The sequence below is a fragment of the Protopterus annectens genome, chromosome 9.part0 (assembly GCF_019279795.1).
Source record: "Protopterus annectens isolate FY-2018-M chromosome 9.part0, PAN1.0, whole genome shotgun sequence".
NCBI classification, from domain to species: domain Eukaryota; kingdom Metazoa; phylum Chordata; order Ceratodontiformes; family Protopteridae; genus Protopterus; species Protopterus annectens.
The window spans coordinates 1,264,047,132-1,264,062,532 of NC_056743.1; the positions used below are offsets into that span (position 1 = coordinate 1,264,047,132).

A 15,401-nucleotide genomic window follows, 5' to 3' on the forward strand; every position below is an offset into this window, starting at 1 on the left:
TCCTCACCTCTTCCTCAATTAACATTTTTCCTCCATTGATCACCTTCTTATCTTCATAACTAGATTACAATTCCACACTTGTATTAATGAAATAAGAAACCTCTCCAACTTTCAAGAAGACACGTTCATCTCTCACCAGAAAGTATGTAATTGGAGCCACGTAAAACACTTACCACCTGATGAAGCTGTTAATAACTTTAATAAAACTTTCCAAAATACCCTGAATGACCTTGCCCTCCCAGGAAGAAATGAGTAAAGGCCACTCCAGTCCTCTGGTTATCTAGAAACACTAAATAATTCATGAATCAGACAGACTTAGCCTGGAAAACCTGGATGACTAACAAAACTGCAACCAACTATCAAATCTTTAGACAGATCAAAAGCACACAAAATGCTTCATCCAGTCAGATAAATAAAAATTACTATACCAATATCCATATCAATAATCTCAAAAACCCAAATGTTCTTTGGTCTTCCATAAACCATCTACTCACACATGGTCATGTCATCCAACGAGCACCCACTTCAAATAACTCCAATAACTCTGAGAACACTTCCAATCTTTTTGACTCTCAATTCATCCAGTCTGTCTCATCCTTAATCAATAACCACATTCCCTCGACCATTCAGTTTAATAATAGCTGAAGCCAGAACTCACATAATCTCTCTGTGTCTACTTCCACCATTAAAAAAATCCTTCTTAGACTAAAACCTACAACCCTTGCTTTAGACAACCTATTGCAAAGTATCTGAAAATAGCTGCCGAAGTAATAGCCTAGCCAGTATCTATCTTCAATAATCACTTCATTGCTCGATTCTCTGTCCCTCTCCTCTGGAAAAAGTGCTATATCCTACCCCTACATAAAGGTAGAAACACAACTGCATTCTCTAGCTATAGGCCCATTGCCATCCTACCCCAATATAAAAACGTCTACACTTCACTGTTATTATTAACTCACTTAGAAATACTGGTCAACTAGTATCATCCCTCTTTCTTGACCTCTCAAAAACCTTTGACACTATCTCTAATCCTAGCCTGTTACATAAACTTACCCATCTTTGCCTAAATAGTCCCTCAGTGTCCTGGTTCCACAACTTTCTTTTCAACTATCAGTAAGCCTTTAAGTGGCAAAACAAATTCTCTTTTTTCCTGCCATTCTCCACTGGAATACTTCAAGGCTCTATTCTTAGCCTATACTGTTTAACATGTTTATCAGTGAACTGTCAGAATAAACAAAATCAGCCACTCTAATGCAATATACAGATGACTCCACATGCCAAAAACCTTATTAACTTTCAAAGTATCACACTAGAGTCCTGCACAGCCATATAAACATGGTTAACAACATCCCAACTACACCTCTATCCTAACAAAGCCAAGTACATCATTTTCGCCCCTAAAAACTTCTCAGTCCAAATAAATGCTTTCTATATACCTTCCGCTAACACCACCAAAATTGAGCTAGTACCCAATGCAGAAAATTACTAGGCATTTACATGACAGAAATCTAACTACCATATACATCATAGTGTGAAAAAAAACCTCACCAAAAGCTAGACTCTCCCTACAGGATCAAACAGTTCCTGACTAACTCTACTAGAAAATATCTAGCCACTACTCTCCTTCTCTCTTCCTTCCTCTATTCTGCTCCAATCTTCACAAACCTACAAGCAGCACAACTAACTAAAATAGAACATTGCTATCATAAAACTGCTACATTTGCTGCCAGCCATCAACACCAAAGCCACCACTGCTTATCACGCAAGGAACTAAACTGGCTAGAATTTCCTCATTATCTGATCTACACCTGACTTCTAATCATACACAAGCTCATTTATTGCTGCAGTAATTGCCAATCTCTTGCCACATTCATCTAGTAATATTCTTTCCATAAATCCCTGTGCTTCACTGATAAATTCCTGCTGCTCACTCCAAAACTGAATAACAGTTTCGGCGAGACACACTTTTTCCTACTATCCAGACAAAACCTGAAATTCTATCCCTCTCTTTCTTAAGCATAAACAAAACATAACATCTTTAAGTCCCTTCTAAAATACCACTTATCCAGATGAAGGATATGCCCATGTTTCTCTTCAGGATAGCAAGTTAACAGTCCGAGGCTGCCATAATCCCACTTTCCTCATATGTCTATTACCTAGCCTTACATATTCTTGCTGCTTCTAGCTTCCACACTTTCAGTAAAATGCCTCATGTTCTCTTCTTTCACTCTCTTGTCAACTAAAATCTCATGCAATCTTATTTAGCCTCTTTTTTGCTTTAAGCCCCTTTGTCACAGAATCTAACACTAATCTCATGTGCCTGTGTTTTTGTCTTAAATATTATTGATGTTTCCTTGCATTTTATTGTGTTGGAATTAGTATTGCTTAACTCACCTTAATGTACTACCCATACACTAACTCCAATAGTTTCCTTGGGCTTTTGGTTTGTATGATTGTATGTAAGCAATGGTCTTTGGCAGTATTTTACTTTGTTTAATGTTTTATAGTTTTACACCAGATTTCAGGCTAATTTTAATAGGTTCCTAGGGGTAAGCTAGCAAATTTAGTCCCTATGGAGGGAGCCAAATTACTGTGGGGACAGCCTAAAGGTGCCTTTAGACCCAGGTCAGCAGTAAAGAGTGCAAAGCATTTGTTATAAGTTTTTTAGAGGGGATAATTTCCCAGGGTAGCTTCCTTTCAGGCAGGAGATTCTTTTTACTGGGGTAGTTTGTGAGGGTCTGCCTAGAAACAGAAGTTATTATGAGTAAGACCTTATCAGCATGTATAAGTAGTCACCAAGCATGCAGGCATTTCACACACACTATGAGTTATACAGTAATCATAAACTCTGTGCAGCTATGAAGCTATGAAGTATTTGCTTCTTTCTAAATGTGTGGATCTACATACAGGGAAATATGCAATTCAAGGGCTGATTCACATTAAATAGAGACACTACCATTATATACTTCAATTGCAAACACACTATAGTGCAGGTACTAAGTGTTTAATTCTGTGCACAAAGCCGTTTCCTTGCCTGACACTGTACTATTACACTAAGTAAGAGGAGAACAGCTAAATACTTTATCATTTACATCAGCCTTTTAGGTGAACAAGTAGTCATATCAGGCTGGGAGTGGACATACTGTAAGCAGCTCGGCTATCAGTTATCTCTATATGGTAACACAATGAATTTTCTTAAAGCAATTTGTGGTAATATAATCACTATACCTCTAGCAGTTTCAGGCACATAGAGTTCAATTACAGTACCATTAGTTTGTACAAGATGCTATCTATCAAGCCAATAACACTATGCATTTCAATTAAGCAATATTTGTTGTAAAACCACAGTTACGCTAGCAGTTGAAAGCACATGGAACTCAGTTACATTACCTTGGTCGATATGAAAGGCTGTCGAACAAGCCAGAATACTGTAAACATTGACCGTGTATTTTTTAAACTGTGTTTAGCTGTTTTTGCAGAAATACAGAGTCTGAACGTATTTAAATCATTTTACAAAGACAGATAACATACCAGGGTTTAGAAGCAGACTTCCAACTGGGTCAAGGAGCACCAGATATTTAAAGAAAATACTGACTACTACTCACACATTTTTTGCAGCTGTTCACTAATTGCTAATTGAATGTCCATTCTCTGCTTCACCTTGTTTATTAAATACATCTGTTCAGTCTGCCCTGACAATTTGCTAATACAGCATATGGAATGGCCTTTGTAGAGACTTGTTCCAGGCGATGTTGGCAGAAATATATTTTGCCAGCTAATGTTTGCATGTGAAGAATCCACAACAATAATTCCAAGATAAACCGTCTTTAATTTGACACTAACTTAGATGTGAAACACATCTTTAATCTTTGTCTTACTATCAACACCATGCCTAATATAAAGAAATCTGCCATAGTAAAACCACTGTCCAAACAAAAACAACCCACACTCCCATCACACCATTTCCATCCTCCCACTCCTGAGCACAATCTTGGAAAAAACTGTCTACCTTTAGCTCATAGATTATACTACTAAATGCCACTTTCTCTCACAAAAATAATGTAGCTTCTGGTCAGTGAGGAGCATGGCCACTCCAACCTGGTCTCTAATCAATGACTTTCCTCACATCAATGAACAAAAGCATGTTCTCTGGCACAATTTTGTAGACCTCACCAGAGACTTTGGCTTAGTCACTCCTCTCTAATAATCCATCTTTCAGAAGTAGGCATTAGTCCTGATGCCATCCCTTGGTTCCAAAGTTATTTAATTGAACTATAACTCCTGTACCTCTCTGTCATCTCCATTACTCAAAGGTGTATATCAAGGATCTATTGCTCTTGCATCCCCCTTCTTCTCTATACATATAAATATATATATATATATATATATATATATATATATATATATATATATATATATATATATCAATAAACTTCCAGTTCATCTTCCTTACCTTCCTCTCCCCAATACACAAATGACATGGTCCTCTGCTGCTCCAACCACTCCCTAACTACCTTACAGCAAGACCTACCATCTGATTTCAGTCACCTCAGTGAGTTGGTTACTACTAAAAACCTCATAGTAAATACAGCCCAAACTAAATCTATGCCTTTTGGTGCTAAACAAAAGCTCATCAGATCCAAAAAACTTTAACAATCTATGATTACAACAACCATTCCTTAGACCAAGTCTCCTCTTTCAAGCATCTTGGTCTCTGGTTAGACTCCTCACTCAACTTCCACCTGCATCTTGATAATACATGCAAAAAAAAAAAAAAAAGAATCCCTGACTTTTCTGAGCATAAAAATTATCCTCTTTTCTCTCATATTCTACCAGACCTGCATTAGGGAAAGGAAACATATTCCCTCAACTTGCATTCATCCTCCCTCTTATATCTATAGTCTACTAATATTTCTGTCACTATTCAAATGCTAGAAGACCAACTATGTAGATTTATTGCACACACTCGAATAAATGAACATTACTATATAACACTAAGAAAGACAAATTGACTTCCAGTTAACCAAAGAGCAGACCTGTTCGTAGACTGCAAATGTTCGTCCTCCTACATGAACACAGTCGCCCTCGTTTAATCTCAGAACAAATAAGACACACACCCACATTCGACCTAAGAAATGTGAACAACTCAAGCCCTAAACAAATCCTACACTCCAAGCTACATATTTCTGATACTGCATTTTCATTTTAAGGATAAAAATTCTGGAAGTCCCTCCCACATGAATTTAAAGACTCATTTTCTTATTCCACATCCCATTTTCTACTAAAATCACATTTACTTAATCAAACAGACTGCACCCGTTACCCGTCAGGTCACATCAGTTGTCTACTTTAACTCTTCTTTGCTCTAACTTAGCCACTAAGATAATTTGCTCCTTTTCACATCTCTAGTTTATTCTACGCTCTCTCTAGAGAGAGAGAGAGAGAGAGAGAGAGAGAGAGTTTATTCTACTCTAATTTCTCAAATGTTTTGAAATGTCTGTGCATATTGGAAATTAATACATTAGATGTACAATTTATCAAAATTGTTACTCTGTCATTGTACTGTTTTGCTGTCGCTTGTATGTGTACTCTTGTCCGGTCAGTTTTTGACCCTGGATTGAGACTGAAATTGGTCAAAATTAATTAGTGCTCTGCCCTAGTAATTGAATTCCATAAATAAATAAATAAATAAAACACAATGCACACCAGGGAAAGTAGGCAGAGAATAGAACTCAGCATTAGGTCATAATGATAGAGTTTTCAGAAACATTTGCATAACGATATAGCCCAATTCTGCTTTGGTATGTAGTAGGACTAATAGATGTCTTTCAAAATATCGAAGTATAAATATATCAAATGGTAAAACATTGATCCAAAATTATCAAAACACAAAATCACAAAAAAAAAGAAAGAACGAAATAAAGAAAAAAACAGAACTCCCTCACACACCCGCTAATTATATATACCAGATTGCACAACAAAAGCGAAAGGGCAAATTCCTCGATCTCCACTATACCCCAATTTCACAGAAACAAATAGCAGTAGGAGCGATCAAATGAGTTTTGGTCACTTCTGCTGGCTGCAAAAGTGTTCAGTATTACAAATGTTCTTTTGCAGTGCCAGCCTTCTGAGAAAAAGATTGTATAATAAATTGGAGTGGCTGCATTACTAGCAGCTGTCACACTATTGAACAGTGGTGATGAGGCTTTGCATAAGGAATGCAAATCTATGGAATGCGTTAATGCTGAACTTTTAACTACTAGAAGTTTACAGACTGCTTTTTACCACTAGTGCTGTTACTAAACTTGTTAAATGTAAATGTTGCCATAGAGAAGAAAAAATGCAAGTGTTACTGGACTTGAGTATGACTGCATTAGTTATACACAGTTTGTAAGTATAAAATAAATAGCAAACAAACATTTAAAGTGATTTATGTACATGGAGTTGAGATGGAATAGCTGGTGACACTGATTAAAGTATAAATTCTTTTAGACAAAGTGTTACACACTGTGATGTATCATTTAACACGGTATGATAATTGGTCAGGACTTGCCCTAATTCAAAGAGCTATAGATGATATGAGGTAAAATGTTCAGACAGACTTATAGTCAGAAATGCATATCCCTAATAAAGAAAAAGATGTTAACACTAGTTGACACAAAATGAGCTAAGATTTGGCTAGATAAATCTGATACTGAATCTTACCAAAGAACTATAGTGGTTAAAGAAATAGAAATAAAAGAAGTCAGATTGGAGACTATCATGGAATGTTCCTTGGATAAAAAGACAGTAAGACAAGCAGGTGTAGAAATCTGGGAAGGGAGGAACGAATGTCATAGTGAAGAAAAGGGTAAAGGGGAACATGTGCAGCATCTTACTCTTATCCTTGCCACATCAAAATAGAGAGGCAATAAAAAACAGAAGGATTGTCTCTGAGGGTAATGAAAATAAAATACCATCTGTAGAAGACAAATGGGAACTAGTCCCACCACTAGTGTAAGAAAACAATTTTCATTAGCTATCTTTTATCGAAGATTGATTAGGTGAAAGGGAAAGTCTGTACCTTTATTTGAAGAAGAGGACATGGCCTCCACTTCAAGTCAATATGAATGCGAATATTTCTGTCTTGGCTGGATTCCAGATTAGCTATGTCAATTTCAAGGAGGCCCAGGGAGAAGATAACACAAAGAGCATAGTTTAGAGAGAACCCAGCAAGAGTAGATTGGGAAACAAAGAAACACAACGCCTCCACTTCACACCCACACATTGAGCTAAGAGATGACATTTTCAACATGGTAAACAAAAACAAAGAAAAATACACAACCAAAGAATCTTAGAAGCCTTGTAATGATTTTAGTGCATAGCCACATTGTGGACAGTTATGTTAGACATCCCTGAGGCTTGCTAGATATAACAAAAGAAACATGGAGTAAAACTCCCCTCTTAAAAAAGTATGACAAAACATGAGATTGACATACAGACAAACACATTTCAGCTCATAAATTCATTATAAGGGGTCTAAAAAAGAGAGCCTATTTTAGTAAATTATGGAAGAAACTTTTAGATCTAGTTTCTAGTGAATAAATCCCCATTAGTACATTAGTGCAAACATATATTCTTATTCATTAATTTATAGAGAACCACTGTTAACTCTATTAATATTATTTTATTTCTTTTCTTTTTTTTTTATTATTTTACATTATTATTGTACTGTAAATAGTGTATAATAGTTAAGTGTATATAATAGTTTGTTTGGTTAAGCTGCTGACAATGCTTTCCTTGTGTTTTTATCCATCTCTCACTTATATATGTGTTAAATTGTTTGGGTACTTATTATATTCTGTAACTATTCAACGTTTCTTTTAATTTATCATTAGAGATTGACATACAGAACAAGTTAAGGACTATAATATCTACAGTAAAAAAAATTACATGGAGAAAGCACAGGAGACAGATCAGACAGCATATAACAAAAATGCTCATCTCAGACAATTCCAACCAGGAGATAAGGTACTTGTGTTAGGACCCACTGCTGAAAACAAGGCCCTGATAAAGTAGCAAGGACCTTTTGAAACTGCAGAAGAGGTAATTGAAGTAAGTTGTAGGTTTAGACATTCAGGAAAAAGGATGCCAGAACAGTTGTTCCACATACATTTCCTGATGGTTTTGAAATAAAATGAAACTTCTTTAGCTAGTATGTCCACAGAGGAAGACAGGAGCTTCCAGCATGTTCTGAAGTCAAAACAGTGGAGTCATGGTCAGTTTCTCTGACACAAGATTTAAAGGAATTTATACTTGGGAATAAAAACATGTTTTCAGAGTTACTTAACAGAACCAGTTTAATCCAGTACAAAATAGAAATTATGTTTGAAAAATTAAAAAGTACATTTAAAACTGTACTGAATTTTAGAATTCCTACACCAAGTAGTTAAGAAAGAGGTACAGAAAATGCTCAAAGATGAGAGTCATAGAAGAATTTCAAACTAAGTGAGAATTGTACAGGTCTCTAAGTCTGATTGGTGTATAAGGTTTTGCAATGATTTCAGGAAAAGTTATACTGTCAAAGATAAAATGGCATATATGTAGTTTTATCTCTAATCCTATGTCCCATCTGGTTGAACTGACTGAAAAATTGGCACAGTTAACTTTTTGCCCACTTTAGATGTAACCAAAGATTATTGGCAAATTGCACTAGCCCTAGATGCTAAGGAAAAAATGACATGTTCCACATAAAATGGACTCTTCTATTAGAGAGTCTTGTCTTTTGGTCCCTATTAAGCACCATCAACATTCCAGATGATATTGGGCAAAATTTTCAGATCACCATGATTGATATACGGCAGCCTACCTGGATGATGTAGCATCTTGTTAAAATTCAAGTTATTTTAGACTTACTGCATCGAGCCAAGTGTACTGCTAACCCAGGTAAGTGCAAGATAAGCATGGCAGAAGCTCACTATTAGGACTGTGTAATAGACTGAGGGACAGTGACACCACAGGGGTTGAGAAAGCTAAAGCATTACAAATGTGGCCCATACCAATAAATAAATAACAGTCTAAGGCTTTCTTAGGCTGGGTTAGCTATTTTTGTAAATTTATTCCAAATCTTGCTTCCATTGCTTGCCCCATGAGTGCAAGAGTCCCATGAAGGACAAATGGAAAGTTGAAGCAGAACAAGCCTTTAGCGAATTATGACATATGCTGTGTTCAGAACCAGTGAAACAGCTCCAGAACTTTCCAAGCAATTCTTTATGCATACAGATGCATGTAAAGCAAGCATAGTTGCAGTCTTATCTCTGGCTATAGAAGAAGATGGACCTCCTATCTATTACAGCAGTGGAAAACTCAGTGGCACTGAAAGGCATTATTTAACTATTGAGAAAGAATGTGTTCTTATGAAATGGGCCCTTATCATCTTAATATCATAACTGTTAGAGAATTTGTATTAATCACTGACCATGCCACTTTGCAATCACGTTACCAGCAGAAAGATGGCAACCAAAAACTGATGTAATATACTTTGACCCTTCAGCCCCACAACTTTAACGACCAATACCACCCAGGCTGCAGTCATTTAAATATGGATAGGCTGTCTCAGGATTACATGCCCTTCAACATTGTTATAAGCATTGGTTCTGTACTGGGGTGGGGTCATGTGGCATAGTGACAGTTAAAACTGGGGAAAAACTCTCCACTAGCAGTGGTACATCTGCAGATTGGGTTCCATTCACTAAAATTTGGTCATAGAAAGGAAGAGGTTCAACAGTGCTTCTAAAAACACAGGGGAAGGTAAGCCAAGCTCCTTAAAATTCAACTAATAGAGAACAACTATTGGGATATATCGTAGCCAATACCTGTGGATGAGATTAGATTTCTTCACTTCGGGGTTGACAGAAGAGTCTCCAAGGAGCTGTCTGAATAATGAAGACAATCTGAAGGCTGCCCTAGAAAAGTGGAAAAGGAAAGGGAACTGTTGTGCGGTACATAAAAATGGACTTTTCTCTGCGTGATGTTAAAAAGTCTGGAAGAAAATGTTGCCATTTTCTAAGAAAACTGACATTTTCTAAGTGCTCTTTTGTTTGTAAATCAGCTTTAAAGACAACACTGTCTTTACTTGAGTACAGAAACTGTTAAACTAATCACTGGATGAACACCTAGCGATGCATGACTAAGTGAATTCCTGTGTCACTCCCCATTTTCATTATCCTTGTAAATAAGCCTTCACTTACAAACTGAAAAGCTGACCCCAAAGAGTGTCCTAATTACTTGTAGTGCTGCTACATATTACAGTAAGTATGTGTATGCGCATATATGCATCAATCTCTCTCTCTCTCTCTCTATATATATATATATATATATATATATGTATTGTACGTGTGTCTGTGTGTGTGAAATATTGCATATTATATAGACTTTGCATTTCTTATTGTTTATTTCCAGGCTGATTATTAATAGTTTGTTGTGTTTACTTCTGTTTTAGGGATGTGCATTAATAGCACAATATCTGCTCAGACCAGAACTTTGCCCTACACAGAAAATGAGCCGGAATCTCAATGCCCAACACCAAATTCAAGCAACTGTAGCAAACCATATGATTATTCTTTTTGGTGGCTGACCTTGGGTTTCTCCTTCTTTGGCATTCCTGGCAATGGCATTGTGATTTGGTTCCTTATTTTCAGAATAAGGAGATACTCTTATACCATATATGTTTTAAATTTAGCTGTTGCTGATTTTTTTTATCTTGTAGCCAGGTGTCTGTCTTCCATAGTCAGACTATCAGTTGAGAATCCAGATGCAAAATGCTTTTATAATCTTATAATGTCGATACTGATTGGATGGCAGTATGAGACTACATTATTAGTGATTACAGTAATAAGCATTGATCGGTGTGCAAGCGTCTTGAGACCTGTTTGGTACCGGTACCACAGATCCAAGAAAGTTGCACTAAAGGTTTGTTGTGCACTCTGGGTGCTAGCTCTTGCAAACAGTACAGTTAGAAATGCACTGAAATATGTTTATAAAACTCTGAAGAAAAATAATCCACAAAGCCATGATGGACATCAGTTGTTTGTTACTATTGGCTTGGTGATGATTTACACAGTTTTAGTTCCCGTACTGTGTATTTGCACTTTGTTAATTATATGCAAAATAAAAAAGAATTCTTCTCTGTATTCTGCAGTCATCAACAAAGCTTTAATAGCATCCTTAGTAGCATTCTTGGTCTTTTCTGCACCACTTAAGATCAGTATATATCTTAAATATCACTTTTCATGTAACAATTACTTATTTACAGGCTTTGCTGAGTTCTTAGGCAAGCTTTTAGCAGTAATTGGAAGCAGCATCAATCCACTCATATATTTCTTCATTGGAACTGATCTGCGGAAAAAGTTTAAAGAGTCACTTCTGAGCATTTTGCAAAAAGTCTTTGAAGAGGAACTGTCCGAGACCGTTAATAGAAGGAAGTCCAGAAGCACAACAGTGATGGAAAATACCATCTGAGAAGTACTGCATGCAGCGTAATTCTCATGTTCTTGTGTAAGGAGGATAGTTCTCCATTGCTTACTCTGCTGAGAGCGCATTATAAGTAACAATGATTACTTATACCGCAGTTAAGTGGTGACTTCCAAGTGCTATCTCATATACAGAACTCTAAGAAAGCCATAATATCACAGACTGAGCCTTTGAACTATTACACCATTCTTATAAGTTCATGCTTTACCATTTTAGTATAAAATATTGGATATGCAGTATACTTTGTTTATCCTTTTTGTATGCGGTGACTTAACTGCCTGTCTGAACACTCTACACTGATGATAATGTAACAATTATTTCACAGTTTCAGATAATGCAACAAAAAGTTTATTCTGCATTCCCACATACAAAGCACATGTACTATACATGTATTTACATATTTATTGCTGTGGATAAAATTGCCCTGAAGAATTACTGTATAATTTCAGATCTGTGAAACATTGAAATATGGTCATGCAGTTTGCATTGTGTTACCACTTACTACCTTTAATAAAACTACTTATTTCCAAAGCCATGTGTTATTTAGGTAAAACATTAACAATATGCATTGTGTTTTTATTGCCTGTTTTTATTTTACTTTCTGTCAACATACAAAGTATTTAATTTCTTGTTTATACAGCACTGCTCAGCTCAGGGTGCCAGTGGTAGCTCAATGTGTGATGGTCCTTTTGTCTCATTATCTGTGAAAATAAGATAAAATATGTACTTCACATAGTCTCTTCAACATTTCTAAGAATTACATGCTTTTTCTCATTATATTTCCTTTCATTGGCCAGAGCAGCAAAATAGCTGTACATTTGGTGCATATTAAAACTGTCTTAAGCAGTTGTCAATGTTTTCTTTATGCATGTTTACCCACTATAAATGTTTGATCACATTCATTTTCCTGCCTTGTGTTTTGTTGAATTCTGCCTCTAGCAAATGTTTAGCTACCAAATAAATATGTTCAAGTCATTCATTCTTTCATTTATTCATTACTTTTCCAATGCCTGCTTTATAGCATTCAGGGGTCTGTTAGAGACAGAGCTTTTTCCAACAAACACTAAAAATGATGGCTAGAACAATTCCAGAATGTGCTGCCAATCAGTAACACATGTTCACTTCATAATAACAATTATACAATAATGGCTCATTGCCATTCAACAATGTGCAGGCAAATTGGACAGCCCAACTAGTATGCCCATTGTAAATGGAGCATATACCAATACAATACAGTCCAGCCACTGAAGAAACATTGAGGAGCCAAATGTTCACATCGGCATATGCTTAGAGGACATAAGTACAAGAAAAATCAGGTGTGTTCTGCAAAACTAAAGAAATAGAAATGCACCTGATTTTCCTTCTATTTTTGCTCTGTCCCTCCTAAAATCTCGGCAGACTCTCATACCTCTCAACTGTCCAGATTTTTGCAGAATAGACAGATTTTTCCCTCATAATTTTGGTCTGTTCCTCATGAAAATTGTATATTTCTGGCAAGCCATTGGGGATTTTACATAAAGACATTTTAATTTTGACTTTTACCGACCCATTCACAGATGAAACTGATTGCTATTATGAATAATTACACCCAACCCCACTTTGTAGTCCATGAAAGTCCTCAATGATGCCCACAAATCAGGAAAAAGATACACTTGATAAGGATGTCTTTGGCATGAGATCCATTCTTGTTTAACAAAAGCTTGGCATCATCCTTGAAGAAGGTAGTATGCTGCTCAGTGCTAGGTTTATACCTGCCTGAGACACATAACCAGTGAGCTCAAACGTGCCTTGCTCATATAGTCAAGGGAGGTATGTCTCAGGTCATTAACATCCACACGGACTATAACAAAGTCATAATGGTACTTGTGATTTAATGACTTCTTTGCCTGTGTGACTTGATGGATCCTAGACTTGAAAAGACAGCCAACCATGACTTTTTCCTTACTCAGTCTGGTGAGGGGGACATTGGTGTCTCTCACTATAGAATCACAAATGACCATGAAATTTGGCTCTGCGCTGGTTTGCCTTAAGGAATTAGCAGTAAAAGCATTGGATACAGTGTTACTATGTGTAGCTGTGGGTGGTATTTCAACAAAGTGTTTACATGATTGCTGAGGGACCTTTCTTTGATTGTACTATGCAGGAGGTCTTAGTGTTTTAGAAGGTTACCTGTACATGCCTCAGCATAAGTAGGTTTATGTGTAGGGTCTTTATCCTGTGCAGTAGGCGTGGTGCAAGTGTCACCGACAATCTCTATAGGATTAGTTTTGGTTGCATGAGAGAGTTTTGCCTTCATTGTTAAAGTGTATTTGCACCTCTTGCATACTTTATATGTTTTATTAAGAATAAGTGGGTTGTCAGTGCACATGAGACAATTGTTAAAATGGCTAAGAATACCTATCTCAACCAAACTGACAACAGAGAGTCGGGAAGTGCATATCCATGGCTACTGGTCTACTATGGAGGAATGAGAGCAATGTAAATACTGAATAGGCCAATAAGACAAGGAACCTGATGGACAACACTCAGTTATGTGCCAACTAGATGCTCTAGTAGTTAAAAAACTGTCTTGACAGCAATGCTACAAGAGTGTAGACCACAAGCCTTCCCAATGCAAAATAATTGGTCTGGAGCTTAAGTGCTTAAACTAGAACAAAGACACTTAGAATAACAGGCACAATAAGTCTTCACCAGCATTTCCCAGCTCAGAAGGGTGAAGGCTACTCTCTCTTCCCAGAGGAGTATAGACCACAAACTTTAGTGTGAAATAACTGGTCTTAGTTCTGGTTTAAAGACTTTTCCATTCCATAGTGCCTTTTTTAGCCAATTCCAAACTGATAAACCTATGAACTTAACTGAACCTATGATGGAATAGCTGAAGGTAGTACTTTTCAATGCCGGAACTCTTAACAAGAAACTCTACCCCCTGCAAACCTTCCTCTCCCTGGAGAGTGTAGACATCTGTGTAGTAATGGGTCACCAAAGCATTGGATGAAAGTAAGACTGTGCTTAAACCAGAACTAAGATACTATTAGAATAGCAGACACAATAAGCCATTAATCAGCAACTCCCAGCTTAGAAGGACATAGGGTAGCCTCTCCTGCCACAAGAGTGTGGACTACAAACCTTCCTAATGTAAAATAACTGGTTTGGAGCCCAAGTGCTTAAATCAGACCTACAACACTTAGAATAGCAGCACAATAAGCCTTTACCAGCAATTCTCAACTCAAAAGGGTTGATGCTACCCTCTCCCCCCTAAGAGTGTAGACCACAAACCTTCTTAATGTAAAATAACTGGTCTGACGCATAAGCTCTTAAACCAGAACTGAGACACTTTTAGATTAGCAGCCACAATAGGCCGTCAACCAGCAACTATCAATTCAGAAGGATATAGGCTATCCTCTCCTGCCACAAGAGTGCAGACCACAAACTTTCCTTATGTAAAATAACTAGTGCTTAAATCAGAACTAAGAAGCTTAGAATAACAGTTAGAATGTAATCAGGTTAATAACAAGCATTAATAAATACAGCAGATTAAATACAACTAAAAAGCTTAAGAATGTGTAGCAAAAAGTTAAATAAAGTAAGAAGAAGCCCAAATGCAGTAAAATCAGCTGAATAAAGTGCATTTTTTCTTTAGTGAGAAGAAAGACATACAATTGACACAAATCATGGAAACCACACCTGCTCAGCATCACTCTGCCAGTTTTGACAGAGCAGTAGTCAGATAAATACAGCTACAAAAGGGAACAGCTGCTCTTGTATAAAGAAAGGATCTCCTTGTGAAAGGATTTCACTGGTGAGAAATAATTCAGAACTTAAACAGCTTTACAAAATTGTAAGGAAACTCTAATGAATATCAGATTAGGATGATAACTTGAGATTTTTCA

At 36.7% G+C, this 15,401-nt stretch overlaps 1 protein-coding gene across 2 annotated transcripts in view; it reads left to right on the forward strand.

Annotated features, from left to right (window-relative positions):
• LOC122811984 (proto-oncogene Mas-like) overlaps positions 1-11,689 on the forward strand; it is a 265,201-nt gene extending 253,512 nt beyond the window's left edge. For both annotated transcript variants that reach the window (XM_044084189.1, XM_044084188.1), the window contains one exon: positions 10,481-11,689. In XM_044084189.1, the coding sequence (XP_043940124.1) occupies positions 10,483-11,499 (1,017 nt within the window). In that variant the 5' untranslated portion in view covers positions 10,481-10,482 and the 3' untranslated portion in view covers positions 11,500-11,689. The remainder of the gene's footprint in view (positions 1-10,480) is intronic.
• Positions 11,690-15,401: the final 3,712 nt, after the last annotated feature.